Source organism: Oryzias latipes, chromosome 15, assembly GCF_002234675.1.
Source record: "Oryzias latipes chromosome 15, ASM223467v1".
NCBI lineage: Eukaryota > Metazoa > Chordata > Actinopteri > Beloniformes > Adrianichthyidae > Oryzias > Oryzias latipes.
Genome location: NC_019873.2, coordinates 925994 through 948827, shown reverse-complemented (window position 1 = coordinate 948827; position 22834 = coordinate 925994). Strand labels below are relative to the sequence as shown.

Genomic DNA, 22834 nt, shown 5'->3' with positions numbered 1-22834 from the left:
CTGTTGATACCCAGAGTCAGAACTAAACAAGGGGAATCAGCGTTTCAATATTCTGCAGCTAAAATCTGGAACAGCCTCCCTGAAGGCGTAAGACAGGCCTCTTCTGTGTTCATGTTCAAATCTAGACTTAAAACATTTCTGTTTAGCCGTGTATATGACTGAAAGGTCCTATCTGCACTTTTCTTTCCTTTCCTTCCTTTATTTTTAAATCAATTTTCAAATTTTTTCTTTTTCTTTTAAAGTAAGTTTTACGTTGATTAATTTTATGATGTATTGTGATTTTAATGCATTTTTCTGTTTTGTGAAGCACCTTGAACTACTTTGTGTACGAATTGTGTTATACAAATAAACTTGCCTTGCCTTATCAATGCTATGAGAGTTACTGAAATTTCCTGAGAATGCTGGATAGCATGACCATTAATGATATTTCCATTTTAGGGGCCCCTGTCTGCTCGGAATGGGGGGGGGGTCCCTATAGCTTTAATTGATCTGCAAACACCTCTTCCACATCTTCTGGCCACGCCAGGGCTGTTCATCTAACTGTGAGCCTTTCAGCATTCTTTCTGGAATCCAGCTCCTCCTGAGGAGAAGCGGGTTTTCCAACCAGCCTTTTCTCTCTGCTGGCTCCTGTTGAGCAGACACACGTGGAGGGCGGATCAGGGTATATTTTCTCTGCTGCCTCCTGCTGCTGCTGAAAATGACTCTGAGTAGAGCAGAGAAATGCTGAAGAGCACTAAATGATGAGGCTCTAACATCAGAATAAGAGATGAAGGAGGTTTTGAGCAGCACAGGAGGCTGAGGGGCACCTTCAGGGATGCCTGACATCTGCTTCTATGAGAGCTTTGAAACAAAATATGAAGAGACATTCATCTGTCACAAAGTGGACAACCAGAACACGTAATGGGCTGTTAGAAATAGATTTTGTTAGAAAACACGTCTTTGTAAGATGACCAGCAGAGCTGACGATTTGGGTTTCCCTCCTATAATATGTGCAGCAGCATCTCTGCCGAACACCGAGATGCTGTGTTTGATACCCGTGAACCTCCAGAACTTTTAGGTTCCAGTCTCACTTTCTTCATATTTCAACCATTCAATCTACCAAATAAAAGTCCAGGGCAGAGGACCAGAAGAGAAACTGACATATTTCCTTTGGTTAGTGTGGGCTGCATCACAGCTCTGCTGCATGTCGTTCATTCATTTAAATGCATGTTGTTCACACAGACATGTTGTTGACATACATGGGTCCACTTCAGGAGAAACTCATTTTTGGGATCTATTGCTTCATAAAAATCCTTTTGCAGGATTTGGTCTGAACTCCGTTATGCAGCAGAGGTCTTGAAAGAAGGAAATACTGATGGTACTCACCAATGTCCCGTGCTGGATTCATCGTACTGATGCGCCCTCTTAAGTGTTATCCCTCCTCTCTTCTCCCTGCGCCTCCTCTGCCTCCTGCAGGCCAGTGCTCTGTAAAACTCCCTGTGCTTCAGCTCCTTCAAGCGCTGCACAAACAAGAGTTCTTTCTGTTAGGAGTGAAATGAGTAAGACTTTTCTCCTCATCAGCCTGTCTGTCTGTTTTGTGTGTGCTCACTGTGCAGCTCTGGAAGTCCAAAGGGGCTTCTTTCACTAACAGTGAGCTCTGTCTGGAAAGGAAACACTGACGCTGTGTGTCAGGGATGAGCGTATGTGTCACCAACATCAACAATGTTGTCATGCTTGGAGACAGATGCACTGAGTTTTGTTAAAGTTTGTTCTACTCACAGAGAGGTGTGCTGCGTGACGGCCAGACAAAGTGAGAGCAAATGGCTGCTTTAATGCAAACCTCACAAAGCTGCAGCAGCGTCCAAAAGCTCCACCAAACTTCAAGGTATCTTTGGGTTTGTGGTCTTATTCCATCAAATCATTTTCTGGGCTCTTAACTTAAAAGCTCTAAAGTTTTAACTTTCAAAGAAAATAAAACCAATGCAAATCTGTAAGAAATGACCCAAAGCAACAGGTGACTTGCACTTGTTACACCCATATCCTTAAAACAGGAGGTGAATGGGCAGACTCATGCAAAATCCCACAATCTTCACTTGACGCTTTGAGTTTGTGGTGGTTGAACCTCAAACCTCCACATATCTGTTAGTATTTCTTTAATTTTATCTTTACATTAAAACTTTTACCGTGTTTACCTAAAATAAATCAACAATGGGTGCAAACATTTGATTGATTTGTTTTAAGTGGAAAGATAGTTTATTCACTTTTGTTTCCATCTCAGGTGAACCCTCCATGGTAATCAGCAGAGGAGATTGGGACATTCCACTGGGGAAACTGCACGGCTTGCCAACTCTCCTCATGGACTTCATTGTTTCTTCTTAAAAGGAAATGATTTAGTTCCGTTTTTAAAGACTTGGGTTGTTTAAATATTGTTAGTTTGCAGTTTTCCTGTTTTGCAGTCATAAATTAATTAGTTAGAATGTTTGATTCGTTTGTTTCCCTCATGTCTCCAGTATGGTTTTGTCCTTCTCTACAAAGCTTTCCTGGTGTGACCGTGCTGGGGGGCTGAGTCTGGTCAGGCCTGTTCAGCTTAGTCCCACTTGTTTGGTTCACTTACTGGTAGATGTTTTTTTAGTTGGGCACAAATTACTTTAGGCTTTGGAAATACTCTGATTTGTACTTTTAATACAACAAAAAATATTATAAATATCTTGCAAGAAAACCCACCTTTGTCCACTGACTAATTGTGAACCTTCACAGAGTTCAGCATTTCACTGAACAGCTTCAATTACATCAACCGACTTGCTATAGCACTGGTGTGGAGCTGTGCAGCTGTATGGAAGCATTGGTGTAGCATTAATAAAAATAAAAGTCAATACCAGAAATGGTTTTTCATTTTCAAATGTAACTGCATCAAATGACTCAAAAATAAAATGAAAAATCCTCCAAAATGCTTTTTCATCTTCTTCTTCAACACAGCTTATTTATAATTAAAATGAAAATGCAGATAGGGGATTGCATTTTCGTTTTCACATTACCTTGCAAATAGTGTCGCATAACTCAATTCCAGTCTGTTCATGGGGCTGTAGTTGTCCTCAAACAGCAAAATCATCTGGAAGCTGCAGGAGACGATCTTCCAAATGTATTACTGTTATGATTATTATTAAGGGTCTGTTCGCTCATAGTTTTTTTAATCCGTGTGGCTAGTGCTTTTTTCTTGGCTGCAAGAACCTGGAAGAAGTGTTAGCATTAATCTAATACGTGCTAGAAACATTGGCCATGGAGGAACTCCTAACTCCAAAATGCCGCAATAAGCATCTTGAATGTAAATATGTGGGAATAACATCAGCCTTTCCTTTTGTCTGGACACCACTGGAAACACAAATTCATATAATGGTTTAGAGCAGGCCTGCTCATTATGTCGATCGCGATCGACCAGTTGAGGCTAGATTGCAGGCCAGCAAAGATAAATAACCAAAATAAATAAAAAAGTACTTCTAAAAAATCTGGCAGCGAATCAAAAATCCTTACAAGTACGGGACTTGATTGACATGCCGAACGGCCAATCAGACATCCTCTGATACACATGTCACTATTTAAATACACTGAGCACAAATTCTGTCGTCAGAAAGTCGCTCTGGCCCCGCAGCACGTCCAGTCCCCGGCAGAAGACCACTCAGGACAAATGGAGTGTTTGGCCCCATGAGTCTCTTCCTGCTGCCTGCTCCGTAGTCCCCCCCCCCTTTCCGTGGGACGTGCTCCTCAAGGAGCCAGCAGATTTAAAAGCCATGCTCCCCCCCCATTGACGGTTTACAGGAGAGCATGACATACGATAGTTGCTGCTTTCTGTTTTTGAAATAAAATGCCTCATCTCTTAATACAAAAGTATCTTTGTGTACTCTTGCTGTGTACTTTTTGAATTATCAGTAAATAAACTACATACTAATAGTTCATAATACTATGTTTATTAAACAGTATTTTTTTTTTTTAACTTGTCCTGTCCAGCAGCTAGGCAGACAGATGAGAGCTGAGGGCCTCTTGTGTTGGACATATTTTACTTTAACAAGAGGGGTTATTAATCTTCAGACAAACCAAAGGTATCTCTGAATAAACCCCTTTTGTAATTGAGGCCAAACTTTATTAATTTCAATCATGTTTGAAAATCTTTGGTGTTGGACCGGACGGAAAAGGAAAGAGGGGAAGAAGAGAGAGGGACGTTAGAGAGAGAGGAGGGGGGGGGTAGGAGGGTGATAAAAGGAGGGGAAGGGGGGTAAGACCATGAAGCAGCATAAAGCAACAAGTTTACTGGTTGTTAATCATTATCGTAAGGTTCAAATGTAGTACAAAAAGGGCGGGGCCTATCCACACACACACTCAAATGTTATAAACACACCTGCTAGCTGCAAAAATGTCCACCTGTCGACATGTACACAAAACAGATAGTGTTCACACGCATACTTATGCCTTAAAACCAACTAGTGTGAAATATTTCAGTCATTCAGTCATGCAAACTGTTAGTGCAAAGGTGAGCTAACACCTGTGCTCAGGTGAGTGTTTATGTTCTTCTAAAATGGATGGTGGAACGTGACAAGAAGGAGGGAGAGTGCCCAGCCATCCCCACCCCAAGACCCCCACCGCAGCAGCAGCGGCAGCCGAAATCCCCCCAACGCCACACGGGAACCGGCAGGGAACAACCGCTGCCCGGGCGACCAAGCCCGCCACCCAGGCCAGGGCCAGCAGGACCGCCGCGAGGCCCCCAGAGCCAGAGAGCAGGGAGGCACGGAGGGAAAGAGAGCGCCGCCCCAGCCCAAGCAGGAGAGCAGCCCCCCCGCCGCGCCGGGAGCACCCAACGCAGGGCCCTACCGGAGAAGGACGCCCACAGCCCCAGACGAGCACCCCACCACCACCCAGGAGTTCCGGGCATCCCCCCGCCCCCACCCCAGGTACGAGCCAGGACCCCCCAAGGGAGACCCGCTCCGCACTCCAGGCAGCCATCCGCCCGGCCCACGGTTGGTCCAGGGAAGAGCAAGGCAGGGGCCCGCCGCCCCCGCCCAGGAGGGGGAACCCCGGGGAAAAAAGAGGGCCCACAAGGGGTGTTATAAATACGGCCCGACCAGGCTCGGCCATGTTGGAAGTTTGGCGGGGCCCAGCCCTCAGGGGCAAGGACCAGGACCCACCCCCCAGGGACACGAACACCCCCGGCTCAGGTGTAATATGAACCCCCCCACCGTGCGGAGAGAGCACCGCCGGGCCCAGGGAGCCAGCACCCAAGGGACACGGCCGCCATCGCCAAGGGGCCCGCAACCCCCACCAGGGAAGGGGTAGGGGACAGATGGACCCAGGTCCCACCTTCCTTGTAAAATGTGTGTGCGTGTATGGGTGTTTGAAAGGGTGTGTGTGTGCATGTGTGTGTGTTTATGTTGGAATGTATATGTTGAAGGGGGAGGGGTGTGTGTACTAAGGGGGGTGCAGTTAAAATTGGCGAGTAGGGCACTAAGGGGACATCTCCTGATTACTCACAGTGATGTCCCCTCACCCTCCCCACCAAGGGGCCCTAAATGTCTAAGGTGTGGTTAAAATTGGCGGGTAGGGTGCCAGGAGGACATCTGCTGCTTGCTGGCAGTGATGTCCAAGCACCCCCCCTACCAAGGACCCTACATGTCTAAGGTGCAAATAAAACCGAAAGAGGGGGGGCCCACTCCATACGGCAACCATAGGAGGGGGGCCACTGCCAAGTAGCCCCCCCCCAAGGCGCATCGCAGGCTAGACCCCCCACCCCCTCACCCTAATATGAGGTTATATGAGGAAGGGGGTAAGTTGGGGACAGCTGGTAGACTGTCCCCCGGTGGTCAAACAGCTGTCCCCCAGCCCCCCCCCCCCCCCCCCCCCCCCCCCCAGCAAAGGGGCCAGGGCCACCCAGCCCAGGGGCCCCACCCCCGGAGGCGCCGACACCCCAGGCCCAGCACCACCCACCCCACAGAGAGAGAGAGGAGCCAGAAAGCGTCCCCCCCCCGGAGCAAGCCCAGGCCCCCACCCCCAAACGCCGGCCCTAGAAGAGCTCTGGTCAGGCCTCGACGGGAGAGGCCTCGACGGGAGTTGGCGGGGGGCCCGAGCAGGGCCCCCCGCCAACCCCCCCAGCACAGGCAAAGGGACCACCAGAACACCCCCCCCCACCACCACCACCACCACGCACCCCCACCCCGGCCCACGGCAGAAGGGCAAGGAGCAACGACGACCAGGCCCCCCCACCCTCTAAGTCATGGAGTTAGCTATGGGAGACCAGAGAGACCGAATTCTTTCAAAGTTACTTGAGCTTTGGGCTGACATTTTTCCAAGCTGATATGATCAAGCAGCAGATTTCTGTGTTGACTTATATTTATATTTTTCTTGCTTTTCCAATTTATTAAAATAGTTCTTTTAGCAATGCAAAGAGTTATGAAAATGATAGAGCCTAATCCTCCTTCTACATCGATGGCACTCATGTCACCAAGCACACAAAGTGACGGTGAAGCTGTGATTGAAACCTTAAGCCAGACTGATAGATCGGCACATACCTGCTGCCAGAGAGCCTGGACAGGCGTGCAGAACCATAGTGCATGCATGTAATTGTCGGGTAGATTACCGTCACAGTGCTGACAAATGTCTGAGTTGCTGAGACCCATCTTGAACATCCTCTGTCCAGTATAGTAAATTCTGTGTAGAGTTTTGAGATGGATTAGCTGCAGATTTGGACTTTTTGTCAGTTTAAAGGTGTTTAGACAAAGTTCTGACCAAAAGCTTTCATCTGTGCTGATGCTCAAATCCGCATCCCATTTTGTTGTCGGAAGTGAAATATTATTATCTAAATTACATAAAAGTTTGTATCTTTTGGAGAGAGTTATATTCATTGAGAAATTGATCAGAGTGGTAACTACATCTGGTAGCTTTAAATCGTTGTCTCTGTATTTAAACTTTTTAGTAATAATTGATTTAAGTTGCTGATATTCCAAGTTATTTATTCCATGTTTGTCTTGAAGTTCCTGGGGAGTTATGAATCTTCTATCAATAATTATGTGCTCTAGTTGTTTTATGCCCCCTGCTTGCCAAGCTGGGAAGTGGATAATTTTTTTGTTTATGAGGATGTCTGGGTTGTTCCAGATGGGTGTCATTTTGCACGGTTGAATTGATGATTTTGATATTTTGAGAAATTCCCACCAGGCTGTTAAAGTGGCATTTATATTAATATTTTTGAAACAATCCTGTTTTTTAACTGTTTGGCTAATAAATGGAAGATCTGATAGGTTGATCTTTCCACATAACGCCTGTTCCAAGTCTAACCATGAGTTGGTTTCTGGATTATTTTTTAACCATTTTAAGATGTATTGTAATCTATTTGCAAGAAAGTAATTGTGGAAGTTAGGTAATTCTAATCCTCCACAGCTTTTTGCAGATTTTAAAGTTTTTAGACTAATTCTTGCAGGTTTATTGTTCCATAAAAAGCTTGATATGGATGAGTCTAATGTTTTGAACCATTTTAATGGCGGTTGTGTAGGAATCATTGAGAAGAGATAATTAACTTTGGGTACGATTTTCATTTTTACTGTGGCTACCTTGCCCATAAGGGACAGAGGCAGGTTGGTCCAGCGTGTTAGATCGTCCTGTATGTTTTTCAGTAATGGGGTGTAGTTTAGCTGCACCAGTTCTGATAGTTTGGGGGGAAAATTGATACCTAGATATTTGATATTTCCTGATTTAACTGGTATTGTGAGTCTTTGCTCCGCATTATTGTTCAGTGGTAATAAAACAGACTTATTCCAATTAATGGAATAGTCTGATATGGAGGAGAATTCATTAATGATTGTTGCCGTTTCATTTACAGAATGTAAATTACTTAAAAACAGTAATATGTCATCTGCATAGAGACTAATTTTATGATGGCTGTGTTTGGTTTTAATGCCTTTAATGCTCTCATTCTGTCTTATTGCTGCAGCTAGAGGCTCGATAAATATAGCAAAAAGAGAAGGAGAGAGTGGGCAACCCTGTCTGGTTCCTCTTCCAAGAAAAAACCTGTTGGAAGTCTGTTTATTAGTTCTAACTGATGCATTGGGGTTGTGGTATAATATTTTGATCCAATTGATGAATGATTCTCCAAACCCAAACTTATGGAGGGCAGCAATAAGGAACTTCCAATTTACTCTATCAAAGGCTTTTTCAGCATCCAGTGATAGTATAGTCATTTCCTGTTTTTTGATGGTGGCAAAGTCTATTATGTTAACGAGTCTGCGGACATTGTCATCCGAGTGTCTGCCTTTGATGAATCCAGTTTGATCAAAGTCAATTATGTGAGGAGTGACTTAAACAGTATTTTTGTCATGATCTGATCACGTGATGAACCCAGATGCTGAAACCCGGAAGGAAGAGACAGGTAGGTAGAAGGTAAGTAATTAGTTTTATTTTGTAGGAGCCAACGGATCTTGCAGCGTGATGTGGCCTGGGGCTTGACGGAGCGGAGGCTTGAGCGAGGCTCAGGTTTTCGAAGGTCAAGGGAGGTGCTCGGTTGAGCCTGCCGGACCCCGGCAGGAGCGTAAAGTCAGCGGCGTAGCCGGATATACTTGAGGATGGGGAGCACGGGGATCTTAGCTGTGGCGTGGCTGGAGTTCTTGGCTGTGGCGTGGATGGAGTTCTTGAGGACCGTCGAGGATAGCAGCTTCTGTCTAGGTGGTGGAGGACTCGGGTGACTCTGGAAGGCAAGACCTGAGGCACAGCAAAACAAGGTAAGCATAGGAAACTACGCATGGAGGGCCAGACGTGGCTTGAGGCGAGGTTAAGCACCATCAGTGTTAACGAACTGGCGACAAATGCTGTAGGTGAGTCTCCTTAAGTAGCAGGTGAGGCGATGAGGTGAGTAGTCACAGCTGTGAGACTGGAGCAGAGCTGGGAGGGGGAGGAGTCTGACAGGCCACCATGACAATTTTAGTCTTAAAATACAATACATACACACACACACACACACACACACACACACACACACACACACACACACATATATATATATATATATATATATATATATATATATATATATAAAGAAACCAGCCGCGGGGGGTGAGAGGGACGTTTTTTATAAAATGAGTGGTTTCTCCTCCAACCTCGGTTCATCTACCAGAGGCCTGGGAGCTTGAGGGTCCTGCAGTATCTTAGCTGTTCCTAGCACTGCATTTTTCTGGACTGAGAGGTCTGAGGTCTTTCCAGGTATCTGTTGTAGCCACTCCTCCAGCTTGGGGGTTACTGCCCCGAGTGCTCCAATTACCACAGGCACCACTGTCACCTTCACTTTCCAGGCTTTCTCCAGTTCTTCTCTGAGTCCCTGGTATTTCTCCAGTTTCTCATGTTCCTTCTTCCTGATGTTCCCATCGCTTGGCACTGCCACATCCACCACAACGGCTTTCCTCTGTTCTTTATCCACCACTACAATGTCTGGTTGATTCTCCATTCCCATCCTATCAGTCTGGATCTGGAAGTCCCACAGGATCTTTGCCCTTTCATTCTCTACCACCTTCAGGGGTGTTTCCCATTTTGACCTTGGGGTTTCCAGTTCATATTTTGTTCCTGTGTATTATTCCAGCCACTTGATTGTGGCGCTCCATGTTTGCTTTACCTGCCAGCCTCTTACACCCAGCAGTTATGTGCTGGATTGCACAGCCTACACCTTGGGTCTTGTCTGGTGTGGTAGATCTACACCTTGGGTCTTGTCTGGTGTGGTAGATCTGAGCCTCAATTGCTCTGGTGCTCAGGGCTTGTTCCTGGGCTGCCAGGATGAGTGCTTTGGTGCTGTCCTGTAGGCCCTTTCTAGCCATTGGTAGGACTTCTTGATATCAGCCACTTCAGTTATGGTCCGGTGGTACATCCCATGCAGGGGTTTGTCCTCCCATGAGGATCTGTCCTCCAGCACTGTATCCTCTGCTCTCCATTGTCTGAGACATTCACTGAGCACACTGTCAGTTGGGGCCTTGAGCTTGATGTAATCATGCATCTTGGATGTTTCATCCTGGATAGTGGCTTCTACACTCACTAGTCCTCGGCTTCCTTCCTGGCGGCTAGCATAAAGACTCAGGGTGCTGGATTTGGGATGGAACCCTCCGTGCATAGTAAGGAGCTTTGGTGTTTTAACATCTGTGGTCTGTATCTCTTCCTTTGGCCATCTTATTATTCCTGCAGGGTATCTGATAACTGGCAGTGCGTAGCTGTTTATTGCCCGGGTCTTATTTTTGCCATTGAGCTGGCTTCTCAGCACTTGCCTTACTCGTTGGAGGTATTTAGCTGTTGCAGCTTTCCTTGTTGCCTGCTCCAGTCTGGGAGGGAGACCCTTCCTGTGTGGACTACCTTGCCTCTCATTGTCACCATCCGGCTGCATTTCTCGAACCCGAATGACATCCCAATGTCAGTAAGGCAAGGCAAGGCAAGGCAAGTTTATTTGTATAGCACAATTCGTACACAAAGTAATTCAAGGTGCTTCACAAAATAGAAAAATGCATTAAATCACAATACAATAATCAACGTAAAATTTACTTTAAAAGAAAAAGAAAAAATTTGAAAATTGATTTAAAAATAAAGGAAGGAAAGAAAAGTGCAGATAGGACCTTTCAGTCATATACACGGCTAAACAGAAATGTTTTAAGTCTAGATTTGAACATGAACACAGGAGAGGCCTGTCTTACGCCTTTAGGGAGGCTGTTCCAGATTTTAGCTGCAGAATATTGAAACGCTGATTCCCCTTGTTTAGTTCTGACTCTGGGAATCAACAGGAGGCCGGTCCCTGAGGTCCTCAGAGTACGAGATGGTTCATATGGCACTAACATGTCAGAGATGTACTTTGGTGCGTGGCCATGGAGAGACTTGTACACAAGCAGAGCTGCTTTGAAGTCTATTCTTTGAGGTACAGGGAGTCAGTGCAGAGACCTGAGCACAGGACTAATGTGATCATACTTCCTGGTTCTGGTCAGGACTCGAGCAGCAGCATTCTGGATGCACTGAAGCTGTCTTACAGCTTGTTTGGAGAGGCCGATGAGCAGGCCGTTACAATAGTCTACAGTACTGTAGATCCTGGTGGTGTGGATCAGGGATTCAATGTCACGCTCACTCTTAGCATATAGCTTGATGTCATCCATGTAGAGGAGGTGACTGATGTTGGCCCCATTTCTGAGTTGTTATCCATAGCCAGTCTTGTTGATTATTTGGCTGAGGGGGTTCAGACCTGTGCAGAACAGCAGTGGGGACAGAGCATCACCTTGGTATATCCCACATTTGATGGACACTTGTGCAAGTGGCTTCCCATTGGCTTCAAGGGTGGTTTTCCACAGCTTCATTGAGTTTCCTATGAAGGCGCTTAGAGTCCTGTTGATGTTGTACAGCTCCAAGCATTCAGTGATCCATGTGTGTGGCATTGAGTCATAGGCTTTCTTGTAATCAATCCAGGCTGTGCACAGGTTGGTGTGTCGTGACCTGCAGTCTTGAGCGACTGTTCTGTCAACCAGGAGTTGGTGTTTGGTAGGGCTGCAGCTATCGATTCTTTTTGTAATCGATTAATCTAGCACTTTATCGATCGATTAATCGAGTAATCGGATAAAACGATTTGTGTGTGGTTTTGAACAACCAAAACAAATAATGCATAACAAAAATGATGTGGTTGTAAAATGAACTAGCATTTGATTTTAAAGATCCGCTCTGATGCAAATGTTACTTTTGGTGTTTAAAATAAGATCAAGTCAAAGGAATTACACATTCACAAATCACAGATGTAGAGAGGGGATATTACTGGACTGGCTTTTTCACAGCTACCTGTCCAGTCTAAAAGCTCAATCATATCTATCTATCTATCTATCTATCTATCTATCTATCTACCTACCTACCTATCTATCTATCTATCTATCTATCTATCTATCTATCTATCTATCTATCTATCTATCTATCTATCTATCTATCTATCTATCTATCTATCCATCCATCCATCCATCCATCCATCCATCCATCCATCCATCCATCCATCCATCCATCCATCCATCCATCCATCCATCCATCCATCTATCCATCCATCCATCCATGATTGGGAGAAACAACAATATACAGCTTTTGTAGATTTTTCCCCCTACTGGACTGATTAAGTACCCGATGCGGGGATTTTTCAAAATAAAACATTTCTCGAAATCAAAGATAGTTCAGACTATTAATAAAAGGAGTAAAGCATTGAATATTTCTTCAGCGGACCGGCCTTCTTACATTAATTTTCTTAACCCGCTATAACCTATGTATAACCTCTTCCATCCTTGTGCTGCGCTTGCGCCAAAGCGCCCCGACTACTACCCTGTCAACCTGCTGCTATGATGACCGTATTTTGCGCTCTCTGTGTAGGATGCACTGGAGGAGCGCGGGGAAAAACAACTCTGAGCTACAGGAGATGTGAACAAGTGAACAGGTAGAGAGGAAAAGCGGGTAGAAAGGCGGGGGTGGGGCTTTGGCTTTAAACTGTCAGAGAGATGCAAACACGGGCGTCAGATTCAGACGCAGCTTTCACTGCGGGAGTTGAAGCAGAGACTTTCTCTGGGATGATTTTATGAACTCAAACATGGAAACATGATTACCATGTAAAACTCTTCAAAATAATAAACCTGATCTCTCCACATTCTCCGTGTACACTATGCACTGATAAACACAGACATGCAGCGATCAGACCATAACGTTAGCTCGTGGCTCCGCCCACACGCGACCGCAGTGTCAGCTTTAAAGAACGCAACTTCTAAGAGGAGGGGAGGGGCGGCAAACCCCCAACAACAGGTTAGATGACAGAACCCATTAAGCGTCTCTACCTGGTGCGTTCACGGAGCTTCAGAACATAAGACTTCAACAGCCACCCAGCCCAACGTAGTCCGCTAATATACATTCATGAGGGGGAAAAACCCGCCGAACAGACCCTAAAACCGCCCAAATTATGCCATTTTTACCCGCAAATTTAGAACCAAAACCGCCCAATCTGGCAACACTGGGCGGGGAGCGGCTGACGCCGCCCCTAGCTCGCTGCTGGCGGCACGCGCTGGTCCCGCGCCCTGTGGTATGCCAGCTCTATTTTGCAGTAGAGACACTGCACCTTGTTCTCTTCTTTATTAAGTGTGTAATGATCCCTCACTTTAGACAATTTCTGCTGTTTATTTATAGATCTATTCTCTGCCATTGCGCCAACTAAATTCAAAAGGTCCGTGTGAATGAACGGTCCGTGTGACACAATCAAATCCCTGCGCCGCGCGTCTGGTGCGCGTCATAGGAATTTAATGAGGCTTTGAGGCAGAGTTTTTGCCTCGAGGAATTTTTGTAATCGAGTAACTCGAGTAACTCGAGGAATCGTTTCAGCCCTAGTGTTTGGCTCCTCTGGAGTCTCTACCAATGCCCTTCTGTGTGTTGCTCATGTATTGCTGCATGTGCCTATTTATCTTGGTTGCAATGATGCCTGACATGAGCTTCCATGTTGTGGACAGACAGGTTATTAGCCGGTAGTTGGATGGGACTGCACCCTTTGAGGGATCCTTCTGGATCAGGATCGTTCGCCCTTCCGTTAGCCATTCGGGGTGAGTCCCATCTCTTAGCAGCTGGTTCATTTGTGCTGCCAGGTGCTCGTGGAGTGCGGTAAGCTTCTTTAGCCAGTAGGCATGTATCATGTCAGGGCCCGGTGCTGTCCAGTTCTTCATACCTGAGACTCTTTCTTGGATGTCTGCCACTGTGATGGTTACTGGATTCTGTTTAGGGAGGTTGCTATGTTCTTTTCTCAGAGAGACCACCCACTGGGCATTGCTGTTATGTGCTGTCTCTTTCTCCCATATACTTTTCCAGTACTGTTCAGTTTCTAACCTTGGTGGGTCTGCTCGGCTGTTTTGACCCTGCCACTGAGCGTACACTTTTGCAGGTTGAGATGCGAACAGCCTGTTTATTGATTTGATTTGATTTGATTTGAAATGGTTTATTTCAAGCAATTAAGTAGAAATAATACACAAAAGCAAAATAATCATCAGTTATACATTCATACAGTAACTAATCAAACTTAGGATCATTAGACATATTAATAAATATTGCTTGAAAGGGAGTGGAAGGAAGCAAACTTATATAATCCCACCCCGTTATACTATAACCATTTTATTCTAATATGTATCAATATCCGGTTCCTAGCTTTTCAGACAGAATTAAGAATCATAAGATATCGATAAAGCACATGCCAAAGATGAATTACTTAAGTATTACGTAAAAAATAACTATTTTAGAAATCAACATGGCAAATGCAGATCAGTCATCTGAAATATATGCAGATTATGTTACTGATAAAAGTCATTCATATGATTAAAACATAATACTATATCAGTAAAGTAGACACAACACTTATTCAGGAATTTTCATAGCATAATTTCATCAAGTATAAAAAGTTAAAAACATGTGCAAAATTACGCTACATTAGGAAAGATTTTTGAATCAATTTATCAATATTTGGAGCAAGTGAAGTAATATCATTAAAAGTCAATCAAATTAACAATTTTCAATAAGTGATTAATCATTTGTTTTACTTTTTTTATATATTTTTTTGTATATTTATTTTTTTTTATATTAAAGTAATGCTGTAAGGGAAAAATAAAAAGGGTCCATAATCTGTCGATTGTCCAAGGTTGGTATTTCTTCTTCTGCTGATTGTCAGACGTTCTTCTGGGTTTAAACAGAGTTTCTAGTTCTCTTCCATGTTATGTCTGCAGACATTAGATTCAGTTCCATATCCTTCTTCAGCTGATATCAGCGGCGCTTAAGAGTTGAGGTCAAGTTGTCTGCATGTCAGAGTTTTGGTGTTATTCAGGTGACGTCAGACGTATGGAGAAAGTGATGAATCCAGGCGTCATATTTCTTGAAATTATTTGGCTCTTTGATTTATTACTCCATGTTGTTTCAGACGACCGTAATAAGACATTTCTCAAAGTCTTTCATGGTGTTCACAACCAGAACCTTGGACTGGTCCGGTGGACCGAGCGGTTTGACGTAAACACTTTAACCCAAGTGTTCTCAATCTGCTTACGCTTCCTGAGAAGCCGTGCAAGTTTTGAGATTTCAGCATTCCTTCTGGTCAGATGGTCGTTCAGATAAGCAGCCGAACCTTTCAGGCGTTTCCTTTGGGTCATCAAAGCTAGCTTGTGTTTGTGATTCACAAACCTGATGAGGATCGCTGGTTTATCCGTCTCCTTTCTCCTGGGGAGCAGGTGGCAGGTCTCGATGGTATTGAGATCCAGGGAAACCCCTTTAGATGTGAGAAATGTTTCCATTTTGTGTACCAGAGACTCTCCACCGATCTCCGTATTAGCACTGCTAGCTACGCTAGCGCTAGCATTAGCAGTGCTAGCTCCTGCTGTCAGCTTCGCTTGAGTTTTGATTGGTACTCCAGTGAGAATGACATTATTCATCCTTACTTGCTGTTCCACATCGTCCAGTCTTTTCTCCAGCATGTCGACCCAGTTTTCTCGTTGCTCGTTTTGAGCCCGAAATCTTCGGAACTATTCCATCATTTCCCAAAGTAGCGTTAGCTTAGCGGACACTTGGTCCATAAAGCTTTTCAGCGTTTCTTGAATAACATCAAGAGTCTTTTTGAGGTCTTCGTATTCCTAGGTTTTCTTCGAGGGCATAGTCAGCTCTCTTTTTTGGAGAAAATCAACTTTTTCAGTAATTTGAAGATAGTTGTATCCGCAGAGAGGCACGCCACGCGTCCTGCCGTGTAACCCGGAACCGGAAACCTTTTTGTTGTTTATCCATCCGGCTTCATTATCTCTTGTTTACCTCTTTAGGCGGCTGCTCAAGGCTAGGAGCCTTTGTTTGGCATTTTCCAGTGCTTCAGGTATGGGCTTCTGGCTCTAGATGTAGATCTTCAAGACATTGTCATCTCAAAAGTAGCTCACATGCCAAAAAAGTGTAAGCACCCCTGGTTTAGAGTTACTCAGATCTGCGTAGGAGTACTTTCGCCTTCGGTGATACAGAGTTTCGGATCGCGGGGCTTCACGAGGCTGAGGCGGCTGCTGGTCCGAAGACAAAGCTACTCCGGGGGAAGTTTCGACGAACCACGGTGTCAGAAGGAAGACTACAGGAGGCGGAAATGCTGCTACGTAGTCCTGAGACACTGTGTACAATCATCCGGAGTGCACAGCCCACACAAAGCACCCTCCTCTGCCGCTAACACAAAGCTACAAGCCTGGCCGCACTGCTGCTAGACATGTCTGTGTATCTTAGAAGCCGGACACACAGAGATAGCAATAACGTTATTGTGAGGTATTGGGGCCAGGGTGATTTTTGTTCTGCTTTCATTTTGTTACTTCCAGTTTCTCACAAGTCCTCTCATTGCAGATGTCAATTCTCCCACAGTGGGTTCACCGGCCCTACCTGATGTGCGCACCTGTTTGTAATTGGTAATCTGTCCTCATGTTTATAGTCTGCATCTCCCCTGCACTTGTTGCCGGATTGTTTTGTACGTTTCTCAGCATTACGAGTACTTTCGTCTATCGAGCAGGTCTGTCAATTTAATTTGGACTTTACTTTGGGAAATAATTCGTCCTGCATTTGTGTCCACACGGCATCCCTGACAGTCATCGCCCCGCGTCCCTCCTGGAAATGCTGAGTGGGATTAACTTATGCTACACCTTTCGCAGGGTGAATGTGAAAACAAAAATGCAATCTTTGCATTTGTTTGAATTATGACACAGAATAAGCGGTTTGTTAGTAGAAATGAAAAATCATTTTGAAGTATTGATTTTTCATTTTAATTTTGAGTCATTTGATGCAGTTACATTTAAAAAAAGAAAAGCATTTCTGTTAATCAATTTTAATTCTCAAATTAAACATTTAAAAATTAATTTTGTTACACATTTACCAGAGAACTTTGTGAAAATGAAATGTCAAATACCATTTTCTTTATCATTTTAATTAAGTGACAGAATGAGCTGTGTTGAAGAGAAAAAGCAGTTTGGAGGATCGATTTTTCTTTTTAATTTTAATTTTAAGTCAACAAATGCAGCTACATTTTGAAAATGAAAAAGCATTTCTGGTTTTGACTTCTATTTTTAATTATGCTGCAGAATCGCTTCAATAAAGCTGACTTATGTTGACTACATTAACAAATAAAACAGCATGAATTGATGAAAAATGAATATTTAGTTAATTTTTAATGTCTGACCATATTAACACTTTGCAAATCCATGTTTTCTACCAGAGAGTTGTTTACATTCATGTCAATAAAAAAGAATGCAGTTTAAGATCCCAGAGGTGTTTGGCTCATGGGTCTGAGGTGGCAGCTGTCCTTAATTCAAGGCTGCAGTTCTGCTTTTCCTTAACTAATATCAGAAGAAACATCTATGCACCTTGATGACTTCCTCACACGGCATGATCTTCTGTTTCTTCATAAATCCCACATCTCCGCCATTTTGTCACGAGAAAAAAACTTTATCTCAGTCGGCACAAGTCTGCAAACGAGTTCATTTTAAAATGAACAGGAGCGTGACTGACCGCCAGTTAAAGGACGGGCAGCTTTGCTGATGGGAGCGGCTGAAGAATATTACTGCTGGAAAATCCATTTCCTGCAAGCGTCTCAAACAATATGCCCTAAATTCAGCTTGTCCTCAAAAAAACCTCATAACTGCCCGCACAACTCAAATATTATGGCTCTTTTATGACTTGCAAGTGAACAAATGATAATTGCAGAAAATATGTAGCTCCTAGTTTCCATAATTCTGCACTCCTCCAAACACACACAAACACAAATGTACTCACATTCAAACGGCTGAATCTGCTTAGATAAGAAAGCAGAACCAGTTTGTGATCAGATTCATCCTTTTTCTGCACTCATCAACATGTAAATCTCTGCAACCATATTTATGTGAAAGCTTTTCTAGTTTTATGTTAAATTATCAGATCTAAAAGATGGAATTTCTAATTTAGACCTTTTAAAACCTAACACTGAAGAAGAACTTGGGAAGAAAAAGAACCTCCAGACCTGTTTTCACAAGAAACTCCTTTAAAACAGATTTTATAAATTCAATGGGAAAACCTGTTTTAAATGGAAAGGAAAACCTTCAAAAAAGAATCAAAACTTGACGTAAGCCTTTAACTCATCAATTTAGACTAGTTCACCACCAGGCAGCACCCTTTGTTCCTGTCTAAATATGTCTGTCCTCCTTCACATCTGCTGTGCCCCAGGGTTCCGCCCTTTATGTAATTTGGTTCTGTGTGTGCATTAGTTTGAGTCTCCCTGGTCAGACTTTCACAGTATTCCACTCGGAATATTCTCTGTATTCCAACTGGACTCATTTGGTTCCTTAACCCCTTGTGCTATCTTAGATGACCCCCCCCCCCCCCTTACATTGACGTGTTCTCCCTACCATGACAAAGGTGGATAAAGGTGGAAAGATTTCATGTAATCCAAGTGAATCAGTTTATTTCCTCGATAATCTGGAACAACTTTTTGTCTGAATACAGTGATCCCTCGCTATATCGCGTTTCATCTTTCGCGGCTTCGCTGCTTCACAGATTTTCTTTTTCAGTGCGGATATTTTTACAGTGCATTGCACTGCAGCGCACAGCACATATGGAGTCCTATACTGTTCATAATTAAATTAATAAATATTTAATTAAATAAATAAATATGAGCTCATGCAAATACACAATCAACCAATAAATCTCTCATAAATATATAAAAAGATCATGAAATCGTGAAAAACCTGCACACTGATTTTAAATTAGCCATTGTATTATTCAATATATTTCTTTTTGCTTTAAAAACCTGTTCATTATTTTAAAACAGCATTTTAAAATATTCATTTTAATCATGTGGAATATTTTTATAATTCTGTCTTTTTTCAGAAGCTCGTATTTCAAAATCAATATTTTCCAAAGTAGCTTTGTTTTTATTTCATGTTGCTGTTTTTCACAATGGCGTATTTATTTCATGAAGAGCTTTTTCAGGAGAATGAGTCTATCTGTCAATCAAACCAGACAAGGCAGAGACACTTTTGTGATTGGCTACTCCTTTACTCAGACATGAGCAACAGCACCCTGACTACATCGATCGAAGATGTTTCAGCGAACGTGACGGCGCAATGCACACCCCTCAACACTAGGGGGAGTATACACCTCAACACATCCACAGTGTTACACGAAATAGGGCAGTTTTGGTTCTAAATTTGCGGATAAAAGTGGCTTTGGGCGAGTGTGCATAATCCGGGTGATTTTGTGGTCGGCTCAGCGGTTTTCATCTTCTCATGAACATTTAGTAGTGGTCTAAGTTAGGCTGGGTGGATGTTGGAGTTCCACAAAACTTCTATGAACTGGAGTTCCATGAACGCACCATGCCGCGTGTGGGAGGGGCTACCAGCTATGTTTTTAGCCTGATATCCACATGGAGCGGTTGCCTGCGCGTATCTCAGTACAAATGCATGGATGCACAATGCATGTTAAAAGATCAGGTTTATTTATTTTGAATATTTTCACATGATAACAATGTTTCCATGTTTGAGTTCATGAGATCATCCCAGAGAGGTTCTGCTTCAGGTCCTGCAGTCAAACTACGTCTTAAATTACGTGGAAATCAGGGCGCCCAGGCAGCGCGAGAGTGTGTGTGTGAGCGCAAGTTAAGGGTCTGTTGCCCTGTCCCCCGGAAAAGTAATAGTAAAAAAAGGTTTCCTCCAAAGTACAGAGCCTGATTCTTGGAGTAAGCCCTGGCTGCAGAATTGCTCAATCAATCCCGGATCTCCGCTGCGTTTTCCGACCACGGTCAGAAACATCATCGCAGGAAAGGTTCAACATATTCCCGGGAGCGAAAAATAAAATCAGAGGACCTGATTATAATCATTGTCTCAATGAAAATAGAAAAATATCATAAGGTTCAGGAGGCCTCAGTAGGCTTGTTCCGCTTTGCGCAGCTGCCTGGTCTGAGTCTGTCGGTCCGCCAGATCGCCTCCTGCGAGCCGACACAGTGTGAGGTACGATGTGAGCTCTGAGTGAATGGCGTAAGAATGAGGAGTGTTTCAACCGGGGACTGAAAGATGTGGACGACCGGAGCTCCTCTGTGGTTTGGTCCACACAAACCCTCAAACTACAAAAACAGAGTCGTCCATGTTTGCTGCAGCAGACAGATAGTTTGTCTCTATTTGATCTCTAATGTCAGCAAAGCCGCGCGGATATCGCTGAAATATGTCATCTCTCTGACTGGCACACCGCTGAGAGGGTATCGAGGAATAAGAGTCGATTTCCATGGATGAGCCAATGAGCGTTTAGATCCCGCCCACTTTCACTGATTGACAGATAGACTCATTCTCCTGAAAAAGCTCTTCATGAAATAAATACGCCATTGTGAAAAACAGCAACATGAAATAAAAATAAAAGCTACTTTGGAAAATATTGATTTTGAAATACAAGCTTCTGAAAAAAGACAGAATTATAATAATATTCCACATGATTAAAAATGAATATTTTAAAATGCTGTTTTAAAATAATGAACAGGATTTTAAAGCAAAATGAAATATATTGAATAATATAATGGCTAATTTAAATTCAGTGTGTAGGTTTTTCACAATTTCATGATCTTTTTATATATTTATGAGAGATTTATTGGTTGATTGTGTATTTGCATGAGGCCATATTTATTTATTTAATTAAATATTTATGTATTTAATTATGAACAGTATAGGACTCCATAGGCACAACATGTGATCCTTTGATGAGTCGTTCATTGCAGTTCTCAAATATAAATCGAAGGTGGCATATCCGTTTATAAAAATCTTCTTGCTCAGAAAAAGAAAGAGCGTCAACAACTACGGTACCCATAACAATGTTCTCTCGGAGAAAGACTCCTGCGCCTTCAGTAGAAACAGACGCTACAGCGGAGTGGAGTCAAGACGGAGAGGAACAGCTGGGACTGTGAAATACGCGAGTGACAATGTTTCCAACCTTGTATCACTATAGTAAAACTATTGTTTTAAACAAATTTTGGGCTTTAAAACAGGTTTTGATTTTTGGTTTCATTCAATAGTTTAAAAAGAGTTTAAAAAAAATAAAGCTGACTACTTCACGGATTTCACTTTTCGCGTGTTATTTTTGGAATGCAACTCCCCTGATAAACGAGGGATCACTGTACATCCAAGCGGGCCCCGGTCTGGGACCAGGAACCGCTCTCTGATCCATCCTTTAAAGTGGTTTCAGTTCATTTCTAATTGGGCTGAGCTCCCAACTGGACGGAATGTAAACAGAGTACAAAGGTAGTAACCTTGACGATGAGATACAGCAACTCATGGAAGTGTGGTCGGATGAATACAGGCTAGTTAAAATAATATATTTAACATGATCCACTGTTTTCCTGACATTCTATATGTAATAAACACTTCTCAGCGTACTGTCTTAGCTGTCGTTTTCTCAGTAACTACCCTGCAGCATGCCTGACATGGAAAAAATAAAACATATCTCGTTCGCACAAATTAATATCTTGTTCCCACAAATTAATATTCTGTTCCTACAAAATAATTAATTTGTGCGAACGAAATAATTATTCACGTCATAAGTCATTCATAAAAACAGATATGCTCTCCATCCTGCCGCAAAAGCCGCTTTCAGCACTAACTTCCATGTCTATGTGACCCACATTCGTTCAAGAGGGGAAAAAGAAAAACAAGAATGATCGATTTATTATTGTCTCAAGGAATATTTTAAAAAAAAATCATAAGATTTAGGATGCCCAAGCTTTGTGCTTTGCCATACCGCAGCGATTCTCTGTACATAGCTCCTACTAGCTCCGTCGCAGAACTCTTTTGCTTGTCATGCCAGCATTCGGGCATGTGGTATGGGATATTGTGGTTTAGGGCCGAATAGGAATAATAACATTCAGGACTTTTCTTTTATTAACATACTCGTTAGCAGTCACTTTACATCCAAAGGCTAGTAGGACATGCTACCTAGCCTATCATTAACCTGTCATTCACGTTATAAGGCATTCATAAACATGGATGTGAGCAATAATTGAATTTACAGCAGATACCTTCACATTTCTGTCTGTGTGTGACTCATTACACTGCATTGAAGACATTGATGATGTTTAGAGATCAGATTTATTTATTTTAAAAAGCACAAAAGCATTGTTAATCACGTTTTCATGTCAGGGTTAATTCACATCCCGGTACGGTCTCCGTCCTGCTACAAAAGCCGCTTTCTGACCCACATTCGTTCAAGAGGGGGGAAATAAAAACAAGAATGATCAATTTATTATTGTCTATTTATTAACATCCGAAGGCTAGATGCTATGTATCCCATCATTCATCACACATATCCCATAATGCATCTAGACCAACCACCGTGGCCCTGTAACCGTGATGCGTTCATAGACAATAGGACAAATGATAGCTACGTAGCATTTAATATTTAGTAGGTTTCATATTCACAAATCAAAATTTTCTTTATCACAACAATTTTTCCCTGTAATAATTAAAGAATTAGAATCTTATTTGCACACTATTTCTAATAGCTTAAACAAAAAAGCCATACATATTTATGAAAACTGTCTGTCTTTGAACATTTTCAATGCATAGTAATCTGTTTCTGTAATTATGGCCCGCAGCAGCAGTCACTGACTGCAAGGACCATATTGTTTTCGCAGTTGGAACGACGTCGCTGCATTTTAGCGAGAATGTGACCCCCGCCGCATGCTCGAAACGTCACCAAAACGTGCACACACCTGGGATAAATTGCAAATGAATTTTCCACAAAGTCAACATCACCCCTCCGAAGACGATGACATCACGGCAAACGATCCAGTCAAAAAATGAATGGGCCGAAA

General features: G+C 43.2%; 1 protein-coding gene across 1 annotated transcript in view; it reads right to left on the bottom strand.

The window, feature by feature from the left end:
* The window catches only part of LOC101169346, a 101808-nt gene that overhangs the window by 11276 nt on the left and 67698 nt on the right, over positions 1 to 22834 (bottom strand). Inside the window, exon 3 of the mRNA XM_011473278.3 lies at positions 1366 to 1499. Coding sequence (XP_011471580.1) covers positions 1366 to 1499 — 134 coding nt within the window. The remainder of the gene's footprint in view (positions 1 to 1365; positions 1500 to 22834) is intronic.